At 41.8% G+C, this 21,836-nt stretch overlaps 1 protein-coding gene across 11 annotated transcripts in view; it reads right to left on the bottom strand.

The window, feature by feature from the left end:
• Positions 1–21,836, bottom strand: part of LOC146558757 (3',5'-cyclic-AMP phosphodiesterase 4C-like) — a 104,216-nt gene that overhangs the window by 13,055 nt on the left and 69,325 nt on the right. For 6 of the 11 annotated variants that reach the window (XM_085246478.1, XM_085246479.1, XM_085246481.1 and 3 more), the window contains 7 exons: positions 9,923–10,114; positions 8,448–8,489; positions 7,328–7,364; positions 6,123–6,196; positions 5,989–6,038; positions 5,507–5,619; positions 803–896 (listed from right to left, as the gene is read on the bottom strand). In XM_085246478.1, coding sequence (XP_085102604.1) covers positions 803–896; positions 5,507–5,619; positions 5,989–6,038; positions 6,123–6,196; positions 7,328–7,364; positions 8,448–8,489; positions 9,923–10,114 — 602 coding nt within the window. Of the gene's footprint in view, positions 1–802; positions 897–5,506; positions 5,620–5,988; positions 6,039–6,122; positions 6,197–7,327; positions 7,365–8,447; positions 8,490–9,922; positions 10,115–17,455; positions 17,811–21,836 lie in introns of those variants that run through there. The other 5 variants (XM_085246483.1, XM_085246482.1, XM_085246485.1 and 2 more) reach the window with 4 other exon arrangements.

Below are 21,836 nucleotides of genomic sequence, written 5' to 3'. Positions count from 1 at the left end.
GATACGAGCACACGGCACCTAAGGATGCACAGCGATCTGAGTGGCAGCGTCACACGAGGCGCTGTCTGGCCTTTCTCACCTCTCTCACAGTGCCTTCTCTTCCTCACACCCAAAACCATGGTGCTCATTTCCAAACGCAGCCAGACTTGAAGAAGAGGCACTCATATCAAAACGGCGTCCGACTGACAGCGCCATCCTCGTTCAGCCGGACCATCCTGCCGGAAGGGCTGTTGAACACTGAGCCTCCTATTCATACGGCACGCCGTTGAATAATGTGCACCCTGTTGCCGTGACAACGCCACACAATGTGTCCGGGAATGCTGTCTGCAGCCCCGCCTCCTTCTTTTTCAGAAAAAGGAAAAATCCTCACCTTCTCCATCTGTCCTGTTAACACAGTCCTCACCTTCTTTCAGAAACACGCTCTTTTCATTTCCATGTACAAGAAACCCCCCCCCCCCCACATCCTTTCTCCCTCACAATGACTCCCTTCTTCTATATAGTAAAATTCCCTTTCCCTGTTCCTTTGGAAAGTCATCCTCTCCTTCCCTTCCCTTCTTTCTGTCTTCTTTTTTTGTCCCTATTCATCCTCAAACCACATTTTTATCCACTCCAACAAAATACAAGAAGACCTCCTAACATTCAAATATGTTGAAGAGCAAAAAAGAAAAAAAGGAGATGCAAAGAAGCAAATTAGTTTACTGGCAGTGTTTCCCCTCAGCCTCGTAGTAGATACACCTGTGGTATCAATTTGAAAATCCTTCTTCAGTCGTTGCATTCACAAGATTTCAAAGTTCTAACTTACCGAGGAAGGTGTTGGCGATGTACTCTGACACCTGATTCCCTGAGCGGCTTGTTTCCGATAGCTGTGTCAGCTCGCGGTTCAGCATCCTCTTAAACTGTGTAGACATGACAAAACCATAAACAACACATGGTTAGTCTGCAAACACACACCAAGCATATGGGTGTGCATGTGTGTAGCAAGGCATTTTATTTCAAAATCCTTTCTGTAACTATAAACACTAATACAACATGCCTCCTTCCCTTCATTTGACTCTTAGACCAACAGAGGAAATGTGTAGCAAACTACGTTACCAAAATATGGGTGCAAACAAGCAGAAGGACCAAACAAAACAAACACAGAAGCACTTTCCAACGTTTGAATGAAATTTGTTTCATGTTCTAAACACGGAGACAAAACGGTAAACAAAAAGGTTTCCAAGGACAAACAAAAACAAAAACAAACAAACCCACAGTGCATGAAAGGTCAACGGAAAAAATGACTAATATGTTACTACAGACAACCTAATGGATGCATGTCACATTTTAGCTTTTAAATTGCACATTACTAATTTGCTTAGATTTTTGTAACTGCAAAAACGTGGGAGAAATGTGAAGAGGCAGGTGAAAGATCGCATAACTAAAAAACAAATCATTATTTGTGTAACAAAATAGAGGGAAGAAGACGAGGTGCTGTGATGAAGGTGGTAACCTCCATGCATCCACGCTTTACACAATACACTTGAGCTACCTTGAGTTACCTGATACACATGGCTCATATACATAACCCTAAATGAGGAAACACAATCTGTGATCTCATACACCACACTCATTTAATTTGCATTTACTGAAATTGTTTTATATGTAGTGTATGCATATCATTATTTTTTATAGGTTTGACTCATTTTTAGAAGTCTGTTTGGCTGCTGAGGCCTCTGGGCTGTTCCTCCAGCATGCGGTGCTATTAAATACAGGAGGTGCTGATCGGAACAAACCAAGTATTGTGACGCCATAGGGCAGATAGCTAGAGTCATTTATCTTTGTTCTTTATATATCTTAGTTTTGTGAGTTAGATATTGAATAATTTGGGGTTTGATCGTTGTTACAATAGATTCAATTAACTACTAAGCAAACTGTAGATTTTTTTCTTTGTTATTAGATAATTTACAAGTGTTTGTTCCTCACCCTGCTCAGAGTATCTACATTGGTCTGATTGAATCTCTTTGTATCTACTTTATTATACTGGGTTTGGTTCTGTTTTTTTAACCTCTTTTAAGTGCCAAGAACTAAACTTGGCACATGAATGAAGGAAATCTGGGTTTGGTCGATTACTTCTTTGTTGCAACAATGCTTCTGCGAATAAATCTTATACTGTTGGAGAGCCTGTTTCCTCTGAAATGATGCCACATTTGTAAAGAAAATGCATTCGTGGGTCGAGCAGAATAGTTCAGTATGTGAGTTGTGCCCATGAAAAATGTGGCAAATCTTCTCTGACAATATTAAAACTCTTCTTGACTCTTGTTTTGAGCTTCCAGTAGCCTAGATGCTAACAATTGGGTGCCTGATTAGCAGCAGTTGTAAGCAAGGTCCCTGCTACAGTAGTCAGGTGGTGTCTGTCTGCTCTAAAAGTGCCACGTTTGACTGACCTGGAAAGGGCCCGTGCCATAAGGCAACTTCAAGCTGGTGTCTGGGATGTCAGAGACAGGCCATGAAGTGGGTGTCCCAAGAAGATTACACTACACCATTACGCTGGCATTGGCAACATGTGCACTGGGACCTGAACACTTGGAGGTACATTATGTTCAGTGAAGAGTCCAGATTCTGCCTACAACTATTGGATTGTAGGATCAAAGCTTTAAGAGGACATGGACAACACTGTGCTGACTGGTGGACCTTCTGGTGGAGGTAGTGTGATGGGGCGGGGCGGCATCTCCCTCACTGAAAAATAAGGCTTGTTATCTCAATGCAGAGAGATGCAGGTTGTGCGACCAACACAACCACATTTGCGAGAAATGCTGGTTGAAGAATGGGATGCCATCCAACAGCAGTGTGTGACCAAGGTGATGACCAGCATGAGGAGGAAGTGCCAGGCTGTTGTGGCAGTGTTCTTCCACATGGTAAATGGTAAATGGCCTGTATTTATATAGCGCTTTACTAGTCCCTAAGGACCCCAAAGCGCTTTACATATCCAGTCATCCACCCATTCACACATTCACATTCACACACTGGTGATGGCAAGCTACATTGTGGCCACAGCCGCCCTGGGGCACACTGACAGAGGCGAGGCTGCCGGACACTGGCGCCACCGGGCCCTCTGACCACCACCAGTAGGCAACGGGTGAAGTGTCTTGCCCAAGGACACAACAACCGAGACTGTCCAAGTCGGGGCTCGAACCGGCAACCTTCCGATTACGAGGCAAACTCCCAACTCTTGAGCCACGATCGCACATGCTACTGAGGCCTCCATTTGTTAAACTGTCAGTACGCATCGTTTTTTCAGACTTCCATAATTCAGTCCAGTAAGCTGTTTGCATTGGTAGAGAAAAGTTAGCAAGTTCTTAATGGGCACGACCCACATCTGTATTTTCCTTATTCATTTTCACTGTTAAAGCCCCAAAAACTTCACAGCCAAATCAAATGTTTCATTGTTTTTCCTTCGATTAAGAGTGAAACAAAATGTGGGGAAACCCCAGCAGTACAGCACTCATAGGATTATGCTCCCAGCCTACAGTCCATGAATACCCTTTGATATACCTCCGTATATGCATATATATATACATATATATATACAAAAATCAAAACAAGCTACAATATCTCTATAATATCTCTAAGCACAAAAAACAAAAAACAAAAACACGTGCACTGTTTGTAGGAAAACAAAAACACAAGTGAAATTTTCATGAAGTTTTAATAAATTAAAAGAGTTCAGTGTTTCGCTGTTGAATTTAATGGCAGTAATGGGCGGTAGTTTCCACACTGATTATGTAACAGTCTCGGCAGGTGGAGGCTGAGGGAGGAAGGAGGGGATCTGGGTGAGAGTGTGATGCTGCAGTGGCTGCACGGCTATTTTGTGGCACACATACAGGCCAACGCAAACACATGCATCAGCCTACATAACTGTTTATCATCTGTTTGATTTCTCCTGGAGCTTCTCATCACGGCTTCCCCCTTTGTGCTTCAGTACTTCCTGCACGCGTGCGCACACACACACACACACACACACACACTTGTTTACATGCGAGCCATTTCTACACCTATGAATCATTCCTCTTAAGATTTCGTGTTTTGTTTTTTGACAATCATGACAACTGCTTCCTCTAACACGCATGGCTATTTTGGCCCTTTTTGTTGTCATTTCTGTGCCACACACACACACACACACACACACACACACACACACACACACACGTTCAGCCCCTTTGTGGATCTTGTCCTGAGTCAGATCCGACAGGTGGGCTCACTCAGCATTCATCCCACTGCAAAGCCTGCACTGCTGATCACTAGATCCCATTGTCAACAAGGAAAGCCAGCAGGGCTCCCCATCGCTCACCTGTCTGAGTCTCCAGTACAGATAAACCCAGAGAGCCGACGCAGGCATGTCAGCTCACGCATGTTGATGTTAGTAGAGGCTAAAATCCAAGTTTGCTTGCTTAGTAATAGGCTGCAATTTCCCCACTCAGTTCTGCTCCATGCTCAGCAGAGATGGTCTGGACATGAAAAAAAAGTCCATTTAAAAAATTAAAGTTCCCACAGTTCCTAGCTGCAATCCTGAAGATGAAGGGGGGGGGGGGGGGGGGGGGTGGTGCTGGAGGGATAGGGTGGGGTATAGCTGAGGTAGAGGAGGCAGGAGAAGAGCTCTGCCATCAGGGTGTGACTGCAGCCTCTCATTCAACTACTGTCACACGCTGTCAATGATAAACATAAAGAGGGAGAGCAGGAGCTAGAGTGAGGGAGAGTCTGCGAGAATCCCCTGCCCCCCCTGCCCCGCATGCTGGTCCCCCTTCTTCGACCAATCACGTTAGTCTAGCTTAAGGGGCTGAGTGGAGGAAAGAGATATGATTGGCTGAGTGAGGGAAGGAGGAGGTTTGCAGCCAGACAGCAGGAAGAGCCAGCAAGGACGTGCGCTGAGTGGAGAGAGGCACCATTCATGAACAGTAGTGTTATTTACGCACGCCTCAAATCTAATTTTCTTCCTGTACAAAGGTAATTTGTGAACAGTGAAAGCAAGTTTGCACTACAATGAAAAAGCTGAAAATCTCGTGTGTAGTTGATGCATGAGAGTAGATTGCAAAGCTCCTAGGACACACTGACTTTTCCCCCTCCATCTACCTTATTACAGCCCAGTCACAGCCAGTCTGTGTACTCTCTCTACAAACTAAAGTACAAAGAAAAAGTTAAACGATTTTAGTCAATGTAGTATTTCAGAAAAAAACGAGTAATATTTAGTTTTTTATTGATTTTTATATTTTTGTGTGACCCAATTTGCACCAAATCATCTCAGCTGGAGCTGTTATCGGTATCTACCATCACACAAAATTTAAAAATGATATCTTGAAAACTGGATGCTAGACTGCCAACAGACAGTCAAACAGCACAGATTGGATACTCAGTTGAATAAATACATAAATACATAAACAAATGGGCATAGATCAGAGGCTTTTGTTTTCCACCTGCACTTCTTCACAGCATTAATGATCGGTATGGACACAGCTGAGTTGAATCACCTCACCTTGTTGGATGCCATCTCGCTGACCGAGTGTCTCGTCTGCAGGGTCTCCAGCTGGTCCAGACACCAGTCCAGCTCCTCCAGGGTCTCCATCGCCAGCTTCTGGTAAGGCTCCTCTGAAAGGTCAGAGGTCAAACAAAGACACGTTGCAGTTTACACCTGGGACTGCTGTGGAAACATCCACATCTTTAACATGTTGCATGGGTCTGCTGTTGATCTTGGTAAGAGAAAACTTGATCCTGTCATGCTGCACCTGTCCTGACTGTTAATGTCTTCACCATTCATTTACCAGCACTGTTATATTTGCATCCGTTTAACTGTAAGAAGCGCATCTTTCAGATTTACCTGAATCAACAATCACTTAATTCTTTTTCTATGTATTTAAAAAGACAACAACATTTTCATTTTCTATGAGAAAGGCACCATTAGTCACAGAGGAACTAGAACCTCTCAGTGTCCCATCACCCAGGGGTATTAACACTGACCTGTGAGACATGGATTACACATGGGCGGCTGGTTGCTGCTTGACGGCCGCCTGAAACACAAAACAGATGATGTGTCGGTAGAATAACAAAAGAGCAAATTAGTCATCCGCTCCACATCGTGTTTGTGCTCTTACTTGTTTCCCACACGATCTTGCAGATGTGTCAGAACAGCAAAGTTACTTCTCACCGTTCGTAGACTGGCAAGAACCTAAAAAAAATGAATAAACAAAATACGTGAACCAATTTTCGTTCAAAATAAAGAACCATTCTTTTAGATGGTTGAACCTTTTTTACCTGTTACCGTGAATATAGTGACTTTTTTGTTTTGGAACTTTTAACCCTTTTTAAAGACCCTATCAGGAACTTTTAGCATTTAAATAAAAATGCAAAATGGACTTTGAGTAAGAAGAGAAAAGCTAAGTGGTTTAAAAACATCACACTTTACAGGCACAGCATGCAAGGGTTTCATGTCGCTGATAGTACTATCTGAGCTCAGCTAACTTCCAAAAGCCTGATGTAAGAGAGGAAGCATGCTGAAGCACTGCTCTCTCTCATATCTAACGTTTACTGATGATAAACTTTTATAGGGTAAATATTGGACTTTAGTTTGGAATTATCACATGTACACAGATCATGTTAGTAGGTCGCTGATGATGATCACACACACACACACACATAAGAACAAGCTGTTCAGCACAAAGAGAATGTGTGTGGGTGTTGTCTGTGAAAAATGAACCATGTCTTATTTCTCAAACTGATGAGTAAGCAAAGAGCAAGGAGCCACGCAGAGCATCTGGACAGCGCAACGCCCCAAATTAGATGGATTTACTTTGAATGGAAACAATTATATTTCACATCTCACTTCACGGGACAGACGGTCTGTCATAAATAACAAACACTTCGGTAAACAAATATTTTTTTAAATACATCATCAGTGGCTCTATAGTAGCTTTAATGAAATTCACTGTGAAAACAGGGCTTTCAGGAGTTCAGAGAATAGTGTAGTGCTTAGCTGTTTACACCATGCTTTCACTGTGGGCTGTTTCTTTATAAACTGCTTACATGTAACTTGCTGCTTGCTGGCTTAATGCATTGATCAGCAGATCTTCACACAGTTCAAACAACTGTTTCAAGTAATACGTGTATAAACATTCATTTTGATGCCATGTCTGTTAAACTGTAAAGCCTGTGCTGTGTTTGGCCTGTTGCCGTACAGGTTGCCGGCTTCCGCCTGTCATAATATCAGTGCTGGCACCCTCGATCCTGAGTTTGGCTTTGATTCAATGACAGCAAACAACGGAAGCTCTTAAAGGACCAGCAACAAGCATATGCAACTAACCTGTGCAAATGGAGTCACTATCATGTCTTCTCCATGCCTGCAAATTAAAAAAAAAGGCCACGTGAGAGGGGAAAGAGCAGTTCATGATGTATTGTGTGATTCCACACCACAAACACACAAATCATGACAACAGTCAGGTTGCTGTTACTGGGATATTTGACTGAGCAGGAACGTCGCAGTTGGATGAGACCGTGACTGGTCTGAATATCACGCTGAACAAAGAAAGGAGAACAACACGTTGTATTAGTTACACAAAATCCTTCTTAGAGGCAAAGGTGCTAAACCTCATAGATATATTGTTTTTGTGACTACGTGGTAATTAAGAGTTGGCAATAAGGAATAGAGGAGCAGGATGAATGTTAGAAAGGCTAGCACTAGTTGCTAGGCAAAAAACCCCTATTCGTATTGTATCTAAGGACTAAAGTTAATTAGTTAAACTTGCATTTAGTGATGTTTTAGTATTCACTTTGATTGACTTCTAAATTTAAATTTAAACAACAAGATTGCGTCTCACAAATAAACCCAGCTACGAGTAAGCTGTATCTCAAGGGAAATGTTAAAAAAGACCAATCCCACTAAAGGTTAGAAATGATGGGATATTAAGTTTATCTATGAGGGACAAAAAATGCCTCTAAGACTTATTTGTATAACTAGAACAACATGCAGGTGAGGAACAGAGCTCATGCTTTGGATGCTTGGGAAACCAGTTTTAGATCAGCTAAAGCTTTCTGGAAGCTTTAGGGTGACAACATGCACACAGACCTCCAGACCTCAGGGTGAAATCATGCTAACTATGAAAAACACTAAGTTGGCCTTCACTGTCCAGCAAACATTTTGATGCATGACTGTGAGCGCCACCTTGTTTAGTAAAATATCAAAATCCTTTGTAGTCGTCAGGTTTGTGACTGAAACACTGGTGGCAGCACATCAGCATCTGTCAAATGGTTGCTGGGACTGTTTCTCAAACTTTTGAGCTTGAGATGCTTTTGGAGCCGAGCATCCAAGGTAAAGTTGTTCGGATCGTGTTTGGGAAAAGCGTGGGAGATGTGACTCATGAGAGTGTGGCACAGGCCAAAGAGATAGACAGAAAAATCACAGCAATCTTCACACTTTGTCTCACCGAGGTAGCCAATTGACTTCCCAATGCTTCAATCCCTCCTCCCTTCAAAACAAAGGAGCGACAGCTATTGGTGGTCGAGGCCCCATTAACACTCTGGCTTCAAACAGACTGCTAGCTGCACAAGAGAAATCTTCAGCTGTATAAACAGACAGAAACTAGTTGCTGAACTAGCGTAGCGTTACCAGCATGTTTCCCGCTAGCTGGCGACTTCACTGCATTTACACCTACAACTGGTTGCTCTCGTGTTTACATTTTTAAATTCTAGCTGTGCTGCCTGAAGTGTCTTTAAAGCCTGCTGCCAAATGCATGTAGTTCTTCGAGTGTAAATAGGACCTTAGGTGAGCTTACTAGAAATAGTTTTAAATGTATTTATTATAATTTATTGTATTTATGACACTGACACAATCAATGTGATCTCGTGAAATGCAAATCATTTCAAACCTTGACTTAAATGAAAAATTTATTTTGTTGTGCTAAAAAATGTTGAACGAAATACACAACTAGCCACTTTATTAGGTACACCTTCATGGTACAGGGTTGGACCCTTGTTTGCCTTCAGGTCTCTTTAATTCTTCATGCCTTGATTCCACAGTGTGCTTGAATCATTCCTCCGAGACTTTGATCCATTTTTGACATGATAGCGTCACATCAGAAGCTCTATATTTGTAAGCTGTAGATCCATGATGTGGATCTCCTGTTCCAGAGACACAATTCTCCCTTTCAAACCTTTTCTTTCTCCCCCAAATTTCTATTTTGTTAAGCTTGTCCAAACTTTCGCTGTTTGTAGGGTCCACTGTGCTCTTTTGCTCTTGTAGAGCATCTGTTTGATGTGCGTTCAGAGATGCTCTTCTGCAAACTGGGACGCTCTCCCCCAGACATGGCATCAACGAGAATAGCAGCTCCCTGGATTTTGCTGTTTTCAGATCGTTCTCTGTAAACCTTAGAGATGTTTGTGCAGGAAAATCGCAGCAGATCAGCAGTTTTCAAACACTCAGACCAGCCTCACATGATGTCAAGAGTCACATAAGTCACCATTCTTCCTGTGATGCTCAGTTTGAACTTCAATAGCTTGTCTTGACCATGTCTGCATGCTTCCATGTGATTGGCTGACTAGATAACTGGTGTACCTAACAAAGTGGATAACATGGCTAACTAACAGTTTTAAAACATATTGCTGGAATCATATTTAAAACTAACTTTAAAGTTTTCATTTTCATTCAGAAAATAGTTTGTTTTACTCTGCAGTTTCTCAGAGATTAGATGATCTGTAGGTATTCGCCGCCTTCATATCTTCAGCCTCTTTCTGAAACATTTTGATTTCTCTGGAATGATGAGATAAGTTTTTGTGCTCTTAAGCACACTATATATATTCCTCCAAATCCAGCTCTGCAACCCCACCAACAAAAGAACAGAAAACAAAAATCTCTCGGCTTATTGTTGCTGAAACAATACAGAAAGCGTCCGAGAATACTTACAGGTCGCTGGCAGTGGACGAGTTGCGGGACATAGTTTTGGGCGAAAGGTCGAAGTCTGAGTCAGAGCGATAGAGGAAGGACTCGCGGCGCTGACTGTGGGGAAAGTTGGCCTGAAGTACCAGACCAGAACCCGGGCTAGTCTGAGAGTCCAGTGGACTGCGACCCACCGACAGGCCATTCTCCACGTCAAAACTACAGAGAAAAGAAAGAGAAGAGAGAAAAAATTAATAAGTATTCTGTTGTTCCTACCCACAAGCTAGCATCACAGCCTGATTTTTAATGAAATAATTCTGTTGCTTTCATTTATTTTATTTACATTTTTGGCGTGATTAAAATTGCATGCAGTGACTCAGAGGTCAGGTTAATACCTCTATTAGTATTAGCTGCTATTAACTGCTATAATTGTTGGCTACTTACTATAATATAATATTGAGCATAAAACCTAGCCAGAATAACAAAGAAATGCATAGTTCCTACTGTAGGAAAAAAGCACAAGAAATATATGAAAACATGAGACAGGCAGCAAAGATTTCACATATAAATCTCAGACAAACACAAATATTGTGATGCACAGCACTAACAGTTTCTGCAGCAGCTGCTGATCTGCATGTAGAGACAGAAAGGATAAGACCGTGGTGAGACAGGGTACAATTGCACCTCTATGGAACAGCTAAAGTTGAAAGTACAGTGCAGAGGGCTGCAAATCCAAATCAATTTCCCAAAGTGCCCCCAAATCATCATAATGGAATCTCTGACAGCAGACACAAAGGAGCTACAATTATAAAGTGACACAAGAAAGGGGTTCATGCGGACTACCTGAAAATTATAGTAATACAATGCACAGGATGCCACTTTTATTGGCAGCACAATGGGAAAAAAATGTATTCAGATAGAGTGTCTCCTCTGAGTTTAAACAGGTGACCTTGTGATTACTGCTTTCACAATCTAGCACACACTCACGCACATCTTTCCCCTTCACCATCTCTGTTTGACGTCAACACTGGCACGTTGCCTCGGTGCAACGACAGCCAATAACCCACCCCGCCGCTCGCGCTCTTGCCCGTCATAGCAGCGACATCGAAATATGCCCCCAAGTGTTCAACAAAGAGTTGCTGAAAATAACCACACAGTATTTTTTTTTCCATATTTGCAAAATTTTGATTTTTTTATTGGTATGATAAAAGTGGGATTATGTCAATTCCAGAAAAGCCTCTGTCAGCAAACAGCAGCACAGCTGCAAATGATCAGATTGAATTCTTCTCAATTGCAGGTTTCACTATGACAGTAAATTCCCTTTCCCTCCTAATGCCTTTGAACCAAACCACACTTTTTTGTAACACGCTGTCCAAGCAAGAGCCAGCACGGCGCTGCAACCATTGTGGGCAGAGAGGAAGTGGAGGAGAACTCGACTTTGAGTGTTGTCTGGGGGAGTCAAAGCTTATCAGCTCGGAAATTCATCTTTTTCTGCTGATCTCTGCACTATTTGAAGCTCACCGTGAGCCAGCGTCCTCTCGGCTAAACCTCTTTCCTTCTAAGGAATTCACCTGACTGAGACCTCGGAGCTCCATTATGCGGCCGCTGCATGGGTACGATTAACAGACCGTCTTTATCAATTAGATACATTCTCATTCATGCAAACTCCCCCTTTCATAACAGCTGAAAACAGAGCACCAGTCGAGCAATGGAAGCTTGCTCCTGTGTCTATTTTTAGTGCAGCCTGCCTCCAGCGCTCCAGCAATAATATTGCGTGATAAATGAAAGATGGCCATTAAGCAATCGATGCTGAATGAAATGGGCCCAGTTCATAGAAACAGTGAGATACAGCGAGATCAGGAGGGGTTGGGGGAGGTGGGGGTGGTGATGAGGAGGGCTGTATCCAGCACAGTGATGTGCTCAGCACCTTGCATCTGATTGGTGCAATTTCCCGGAGGGTGGGTTGGTGGGGGTGATATGCAGCAGCAGGGCTTACCTCAATGATGCCACCCCACCACTACACCTCGTTCAGCCCCACTCTACACACCTCCTCCACCCCCGGCTCGGTGTAATCGGCCGTGACGAGGCTCCATCAGAGGAGACCGGTGACGTCAGAAGCTAAAAATAGACCTGGCTGACAGGAAATAGGGGAACTGGGAGACTTGTGATGGTGCTTACGTAGATGCACCCCCCCCCCCCCACCCACCCACCCCCCATCCCAATGCAGGGTGCAGATGATTTCACCCGTCCGCATGAATATATTTATGAAGGATGATATTTTAAATTCTACTAGGTGAATCCTAGTAGCCATACAGCTCTTTTCATTCCAATCGTACAGTCTGTGTTTTCTTTTTAGATATCGGCGTGAGCAAGTACGATGGCATTCAAGCACATTTCTCAAGGACATCGTGCAGGTGACACGGCAATTCGTAGCATATGTTTAAACTGTTGCTAAATTTCATTATGAGCAAGAGTCTTTTCTAAACCAGACCAGAGGATCCCACATTTAGAATTTCATGCAATACAATATTTCTGTTGAAATGTACAAGAAAATGACAAGTTTATTTGTGTTCACATCAAATTTTCCATAATGTTTAGGGGTAAATGACAAAGGCTAGATACAGATGTTTTTTAACAAACACTCCTTAAAGTGGACTTGATGAATTTATATGAAGATAACTGCACAGCAAGACCTAAAATATGACAAATCAAGTGTGAAAGAGAATTTTGATGTGGCATAAAATAAAAACAAAATACAAAAAAATCTATACAAAGTTTTTCAGCAGCAGCAGCTCACTTCAGAAGGCTTCTGATAGTGAGACAACTCCCCCTACTGAGGAACAAGAAGTACTGCAATGGCCATTGTTTTTGTGGTATGCACAGCAGACAAGTTATGGTTTAAAATAAAAGAATCCTAATACTCAACTCATATCTCATCTCTTGCATCCTGATCCAGGTACAATGCATCTGGATCTATCTGAATTTTGTAAAACACTCTCCACGCAAGAGACTGGCGACCTGTTCAGAACTGCTCTCCCTATGACAGCTGGAACAGGCTCCAGCTATCTCTTGCTTCTCTGAATTGGAAAAGCAGGAAAGAAAATGGATAGATGGACCCGACTCCCAGTAATCTGGCAGTTTCTGTGTCTTCTGTAACACAGTTTTAATACAGTGTGGTTATACTTCCTTCCATCACCAGTAAAGCAGAGTGGTATTCACCAGATTTGACCATGATACACCTTAAATGCACTTACATGTGCTGTTACGCTGAGCTGTGTTAGACTTGTGACCTTTACCCTATGACAGTTGTGATAGTCACCAGCACTCCCGAGGAAGCGGACGGATGGATGTTAGAGTTAAGTTAAACAGCTCAGTCCTGGAAGTGCTTTTTAAGTTTTTTAAGGTGAATAGTAGAATTTGTTAATATTACATAAATGACGTATTTGTAAAAATGCAGAAAATGTAGAAAGCGTCCCTTTTTTCACTGCACCACAGCTACTGTTAACAAGTGAATGGGCATCCACCCTTTAAACAGAATGACAGGCAGACATTCAGCCAGGCACACTGGCGTCTTGTTCAGTTACAGCGTACATAACACGCTGACCTTGGTCTGTCCCCTGACTCGAGCATTGTTCTTCCTTTCTCTGACGTACATTATGGGTCCCTTTTCTGTCCTTAACTGTGTTTTTGACTGAACTTTTCTCACACACAAACACATCCCTTGACACCCACATCCTAAGCTCTGCTTTTGTTCCCAGGATGTTTAGTTTTTCCCCTTATCACTATATCAAAGAAGGGGGAAAAATATTTTGTCTGTAAACTAAATTAAAAAGAACTGCTTTTCTGGTTTTATGATCAGTTATTCTTTTGCTAGAAAAGTGAAGCTATGTCAGGCATTTTCAGATTCATGTTTCCCAATTGTGAGGATTTGCTGAGTTTTGTAATTCTAAATTAAATATTTTGGTTTTAAATTGTTTAAAAAATAATTTAGTGCATTTGTGTCCTTAATCTTGGAGCAACTTTTGAGTCTAAGTACAGATATACCCTGTATAAGTGGACCTTGAGCAAAAAGTTTAAAACCTGTCCGTATGCCATGAAATGAGATGCAGAACTGATTCCAGTTATTGTTCGTTTGTTGTTGTTGTTGCTTGTGATGTGCTCATGGGAAACCAGGCTGAGGGATTTCAGAAAACATTCTGTTGTGTGTGTGAGAGTGACCAGAGTCCAGATGTTATTTGATGGCTGAATGACACAGCCATCAAATAACAAACCGGCCTGTCCCCTCCGGGGGTTGGAAGTAAAAACACATACTTGCACACACACCCTCCCTCCTGTTTTCTTCCCTTGTAGCGTGGGAATTGGCCAAGGGGCCTCAAACATCACACCAGGAAGGAGACAAGAGGTGAGGGGGAGAGGAGGAAAACAGACCAGGGAATAATTTATACCACTGAGGCTCAGTCTTAGCAAATAGTGAGTTTTCTCCAAGGCTCAGGTTAGCATTAGAGTACAGTGTGTCTTCTCGTTGCATTATGTCACTAAGAAAGGAAAGACAGAGAAGCGTGTCTGTGTGACAGTCCAGGGAGTAAAGAGGGTTTGTTTGCTTTACACCTCAAGCCTATTGTATATTTGATCTGAACACAGCAGAAAAACAGCCTGCTTCCCTTCGTCCAGCAGCCTGCCAAACAGATCTTTCCTCTCACTGTCACTCTGTGCAGTTTGCACGCTCTGTGCGTGTGCGAACGTCATCACGACAGCAAGGCAGGGCACGGGAAGAACAAGCAGCGAAAGTATTTGTGCAAACCCAGATTTGAGCATTGCAAAAAGAAAGGAGGCCCTGTGTTCAAACTCTTCTCGCGCACAAACTGTGAATTCTAGTGAGTTAATGATAAACATGCTGCGCTACATTAGGGAGCAGAACATCATTTTTTGTGCTGATAAAAATGTGCTTTTTTTTCCTGAAAGAAAAATACATTACCCACACATGGGCAACAAGCAAAACACGCTAGATATCTTCCAGTTGTTCATGATATCACCGGTGCTTTTCTTAGCCCTCCATTATCTTGCGAGGGCGTAGCAATCCTGTGAGAGTCACAGGATCGCACAAGGTGATCTTGGAAGTGATCTCCATTTATTCTGACAATAACAAATGAAATAGAAACAACAGCTTCAGGCTCATCTCCCACAGGGGAACAGTCCAAAAGAGTTAATCAGTGTGTGGAGCTAGCAGCAGGTTTAGAGTGGTCGCTGAATGGACACTTTTCACTCTTAGATCTCTATATGAATTGCCTCAGCATGCACAGTGTTTACAACTTACATACAGGACATAAACAGAATGTATTAAAATCAATAATGGTGTATAAATCAAATTAAGCTTTCCAAACTCCCAAATTTCTGTTGTTTCTAACAGTAAATGCACTGAATAAATAAATGTGGCGTTCCAATTAAGCATCCTGGAGCTAAACTGAAACCCCAAACTGCAATCAGTTACAGCACTGCCCGCTCACAGTTTCCAGAGAGCAGAAAAGGTGATTTTAATGAGTGGAATTTCTTCTCTACTTATACTGGTCACACGCTGTACAGTAAAATATCACTTTACACTTTACGGCAAGCATATTGTACCATCAGTGGAAACCCTAACAACCCTAACAAATCTATCAGCTCCTCTCTTTTATAAAACTGCACTGGAGCCGCACCTTCCTTAAGAGCCAGTTGCTCTTTCCATTCACCTGACCAGCCAGCCACTGCGGATCGCTGTCCAAACAGAGCACGCACTCTGCGTCCAACATCAACATCTGATCTCAGAGCAGCTCGTGTCTCTCTAAATATAGCCAAGGGGAGGAGAAGGTTGCTGAGAGTCAAACCAGCTGCTGTATTTATTATTTTTCTGTCACCTCTGACCTACAGGCAGAGGAAGGACTCTTGTCTCTGAAAACAGCAGAGCTCTGTTTTAATTGCTGTCACGAGAAACAAAGGAAGGAAGAAAGCGAGAGAAAAATTGGTGTCTGGGGCTGTGTGCATAAATTTAAAAAAAAGAAAAAAGTGTGACACAGTGTTTTGTGAAATCTGTTTGCAGCCAGTACAATGGTGCAGCTATTAACCACTACTGCAACACATCTCACACACATGAATCATCTTATAACATAAACCTAATGCACACATACTGACATAAAACACTCCAATCAGACCATCAGAATAAGAACTAATAGCATTTTTTGTCCTAGGATCACACCCTTTCATCCACATTTGAAAAGCTGAAACTCTGAACGCTTGAACCTCATTTTAATAAAAGATAATTTTGTAAAAGTGTGTGCCGTCTAACGTAACAGTAAGAAATTTGGCTTTTTTTTTTTACAGACTTTTTACTGGTGTGGAGCTGAAGAGGTTAAAATTTTGGAGTTCAGGGTGCCTCAAAGGTTGATTCGCTCCTCCGGACGGGTATTGATCATGGAGGTCTATGTGCAGTGATTATCTCTGTCCATCCAGCCAGGCTGAAATCCATACAGTGGCTGATCAGCATTAACATCATTAGAAACTGGTTAGGTGGGTAACACACTAGGCCAGAATGACCCAGAGCCAGAGCCACACACACACACACACACACACACACACACACACACACACACACACACACACACAAAGGCAGTGTGTGATTACAGCCCCAGCGGTAGAGATCCAGATTTGGCTCCAGCATCGACCTGAAAATCGAACAGCCTTAAATCACACTGGTGCGCAACCGGACAGGCTGGTTTGGGGCACGAACAGACACGCATCCGTCTTTGCCCAGCAACAAGCCGTGCTGGGTGCCCCTTTAATCAAGTTCATACGCCAGTAATTGGCGCCTTTCAGTATACAGTGATTGAGTCCAGTGGTGAGGCAGGAGCATGCAACTTCCTCCTCTAATTAGCCAAGGGCAGCCCGGGAGCAGCCAATCACATCTCTGATCAGCAGGACACAACAAGATGGAGACAGCACAGAGAGAGTGTTTTTTCTAACCCTTTGTTTCCCGTGAGGGTGGAGAATCACACTTAGTAAATTTAACAGCTATGAATACTACATACTGTAGTAATGCATTAAAAGGACAAATAAAAAGAGAGCAAAATCTACTTACTATGTATTTATTGATGAGACATGCACTCATGCAATATACTCAATTGGAACAGGCAAGATACTGACCTTTCCAAGTGTATGAGGTGCCAGTCACAACATTACCTGTTCATGTTAACGCCATGTCTGTTGCCACCACTGAGGGCTACAGACTCACAATCCAGGCCTGTTGTAGTTTTTCATTAAATGATCCCAGTGCATTCAAACACATGGATTAGTTTATTTCTTAGGCTTAACAGGGACCCTAAGTTCAGGCACTGGTGTTGTTAGACAGAAGGTCTTATATTCCCATATTTTACTTATATTTTGCATGCATATCTTTGGCACAAATACAGTCCTAGATGATATCCGTTCCCCTACATATTCAACGTCTTTGTTAAACTTCCACAAAGCAAAAAACAAGAGACAAGCAGACTCTGAGTCACTTTTCCTCTATGTTAGTATTTCTTTCTTTACCTTATTGTTCCAGTTGTCTTGCAACTCCACTTCCCAAAAAAGGTTGCGTCATCTTTTTTCATATAGCTCGATTATTATTTAATTTTACCTGTCAAGCCAACTGAAGTGCGATCTCCGGGCTTTCCCTACCTGGCCTCCCGCTGTGTAGGCGGAGCCCTCAAGTCTATGTAGGTGATGGAGTTCACCTGTGACAAACTGAGCAGAAGCAGGCTGCATGTGGACACCTTAATTCCTCATTCGTTAAAAGTCCGGTCAACCAAACTATTGTCTACTGCGAGAAAACAATTGGACAGCGCCGCTTTGTTGAGTGTTTGCCTGGCTCTGAGTTGATCATCATTCCTGGAATCACACAGATGTCAGGATAACACTCAGTCCACTATTCTAGTAGTGATATTCAACATGAGTACACACACACACACACACACACACACACACACACACACACACACACACACACACACACACAGTCACACTTGACTGCTGACGTCAGTTGTGGTTTCATAGCTGTCGCTGCAATGCCGATCGACCAGCATGCAGGCCTGCAATTATTCCCAGCCCAACGCTCCTCTCACTGCAGCTTTGTTTTCCACCAAACACAAAGGATGCTATGAAACACGCTAAAGAGAAACCAGCTGGCCCAAGCTTGCAGACGCGGTGGGATTTCTGTCGACACGTGTTTGTTGTAGGAACGTAGAGGAGCGACTCTGGGGACTCTGAGTCGAGGCGTCCCGCGGTTCAGCGAGCTGAGCCATCATCTGTGAACTGGAAATGATTTGGGATCATGTCCAGGGAGCAGCCATCAATATTTCCTGTCCTCACATCAGGGCACATCCTTTGTCACAAAACGGGAGATTAATGATGGAGCCTGTTATATTTGTCTTGAAGGTGCTAAATAAACCTCTATGTAAGACAAGAACCAACTGGAGAGGAGAACTTGTAAAGATGTATGGCATCATCGTTGTGTCACATACGAAAAGCTACATCTGGATGACAGATTGAGTGAATTCAGACACAAGATCAGAAGACTAAAGCACCAACTGGGAGGGGGTCAAATGTCAGTGCCGATAAACATTTATAGGGTCCACTGAAAGCCTTACATATAGATAGGCCATGTTTGCCAACCAACTATTATCACAAGACCAAAGTTCCAGTACAATATCTAACTTAGTTACATAATTACAATAAACTAGAGAGCTTCAAAAAGGCCTGAAAGCTCAGGTAAAAACTCTTTGAAAAGTAAGTAACTTTAAAAATAAAATAAAATAAATTATTCAATTTTCTTGCCACCTCCGTCTAAGTGGAAAGCTGGCTGAAATACCCTCTCTGCTTTGTAGCACATCCAGGTCCTCGGGGAAATACTTAACCAGAACAATATATGCCATTTTACGCTTTTTGGAAGAGTAGTTACTATTGTTGAGATTTGTAAAACCCACCAAACCCATACAGTTTAAAGAAACCCTGCAAAAATAGAGCCAACAGAGCAGATATACATATCAGTGTGATATGGCAAACACGGGCTGAGATATGCCTGTGACAAGCATGAGTTATACAGATGGAGCTGGTGCAGGTGAGTAAAGCCTAAGCAGCTGCAGGGGCATAATGAGAGCACTGATACTGTCAGCTGATACTCACTGCTGACTCATTCTCACTGTGAGCACAACTCCACAACTGCAACAGCTAACATTACTCTCTATTTACATTATGTGGGAATACATACTGGCAGCTCACGGTGACCTGTGACCATACGGGGAGCGAGCTGTGCATCGCTTTTCCGTGTGTTGACATGGCCTGGGGCCCATGGCACCGGCCAAGCTGCTGCAACGCCACCAAAGGTCAGCTCTCATTGCTGAACTACTGGGAGGGGACAGGCAGAAAGCACGAAAAGTCACACGACACCTTTTCTGAGACGATGCTGCTGTTTGATTCCACGTCTGATTTTGATTATTATTATTTTTCTTTGTGAATAAAAAAATAAATAAATCACACGACGGATGTTGATAAAATGTTTCTTTTAAATGAGCTAACTGGTCATCATGTTTAAGTCGATAAATATGTTTTACGTGTGAATCTAATAAGAGTACTTTTGGAGACGTCTTGCGTTTTTCAACTCTTACCACCTGCAGCTAGGACACAATAAAAAGATATCAGCTCAGTTTTACTACTTACAAATGACTGCCTGTGAGGTCAGTGGTTTGGCATTTGATTTTCTGGAACATCTACACGTGAATCTGATAGTAGATGCTCATATTTAGAAACATTACAGGTAACACTGTGGTCTGGCATTTTACAACAACAAGGGAACCCGTCTGCAGGGCAATGCAACAGTCGGCATTGTAGTATGGATCTGACTTTGTGAGGCAGCACTATAAAGTATGTCGCTTTACAAGCAGCAAAGACCATTTCACTGTCATCTTCATGCAAACACCAAACACTTCCGAGCCCATCCACTGAAACCTGTCTGCTCTCACCTTCAACAGAGATCGCACTGAAATTCACTGAAAAACTAAAAAAACAATTCCATCTGTTTACATGTAAAAAATCTATATATATATATCTATATCTATATATATCTATATCTATATATATCTATATCTATATATATATATATAAATATATATATAAATCTTAATCTGCTTAATGTGCAGTTTTAATTTGTGCAAACATTTGCAACATTAGCCATAATTTCACAATTTAGTCATTAAAAATGTGTCATGCAATTCATATCATTTTTTAAGGGTAAAAATGCTGATGAGGTACAAGTCTCAAAAACTCACAAGAGGACATGTACCAAATATGATATTCTTGGCTTTAAAGGGTTAAAATATACATTTATGATTAAATCAGGACAATATAACATCTAGCAAGATTTCCAAGATTTTAATTTATTTTAATTATATTCTGATTACAGCTACAACATAATGTAAGATGTAGCTTTTTTTTTTTTATTTAATTTAAATAAATGACTGAAAATGACCATATTGGTCAAAATGCTTACTTTGACAAGGCTGCAACCTAAAAGTAAGAAAGAAGTCATGATGTCTATTTTACTTTTTGCCACCACAGGCCTTACAGTCTCCTTCATTAAAAAACAAACAAACAAAAAAACTTTATTGGAATTTAAATTGTCAGTGACAAACGGGGGCTTGGTATTGAACTCTAGTATTAAAGTCACAATGCAGAATTACCACTAAAATACTTTTATCAGTTCCTAAGGCTCTCAGTGGTTTGGCCCCTCAGTACACCTCCTGTTTGCTTACTGTTCACAGTCCGGTCATCCCCCTCAGTTCATCAGCTGCAGATCTTTGAACTGTTCCCAGAATCAGATCTAAGTGAGCTGAAGGTGCTTTTAGTCACTGTGGTGCTGTTCTTTGGAACAAGCTCCCAGCTGATCAATTAAATTGTGCATCAAAAGCATTAAATAAATCTATTTTTATCTACGCAGTCCTACAGTAAATAGGAGCTTTTTCTTTTGTTCATTATATTTTGTTTCCTTTTAGGAACTGTAAATGTGTTTTTACTGGTCCTCATTTAGTTTGCATGTAATGAAATGTGCTATATAAATAAAATTTCCACTGCCACAAGATACACTTAAAAAATTGTACTATGCCTGCTCAGTTCTTAAAGACAACCTTGCGAACATGCTATGGTTGAAGAACAGAAGCAGACACTGAGAAAATATTCAAGCCCAGAACAAAAAGATATTCAGGCTGCCAAAAACAGCAAATCTTTACACTGGAGAAACTGAAAAGAGGCGACAAATAATAATAATAAAAAAGTCGCTTGCATGTGGACTATTTTTTAACTGAAAAATTATCGCATCATTAGTCTATAGAAACAAAATTTTTAAACTAAACAATTAATCAGACAAATATTTTATTAAATATTAATCAATAACTAAAATGTTGTTCCGGGTCCAAGTATTTCCCACAATACTTACAGTCAAGTACTATATACAGTACTAATAGTATGTGTACAGTATAGGTCAGAACAAGAAAAGACAAGACGTAACGCGGTGCTATGAGTCGTCGCACAGTGTCAGTGGGGGGAAAAAAAAAAATCAGGACATAATTAGAAGGGAGGTGAGTGATACATCGTCACTGACGCTTTTCCACTCTCAGCAAACTCCCCCTTAATCATAACCCTAAAGGCAAAAGCTAAATATTTGCACTCTCTGAAGACTCTCTGTAAAAGTACTACTAAAAGTAGTAGGTTTCCCTGTTAAACAGATTTGGCAGATTACACTCCACGTTGAGCTCTCCTTTATGCGGTTCATCCATCAGGCCTATAAATACGTCCAGCTCAGCATTCATTAGGTATCTGCCTTTGAAGGTTTTTTGTTTTTATTGGTGGGTTGACATTATAAAATCACTTTGATCCCCCT

The sequence above is a fragment of the Mchenga conophoros genome, linkage group LG15 (genome assembly GCF_057382185.1).
Source record: "Mchenga conophoros isolate Kocher_MC1m ecotype Shallow Benthic linkage group LG15, M_conophoros_male_GT1.1, whole genome shotgun sequence".
NCBI classification, from domain to species: Eukaryota; Metazoa; Chordata; class Actinopteri; order Cichliformes; family Cichlidae; genus Mchenga; species Mchenga conophoros.
The sequence above is the reverse complement of the archived record's forward strand: the minus strand, read 5'-3'. Positions and strand labels throughout refer to the sequence as shown.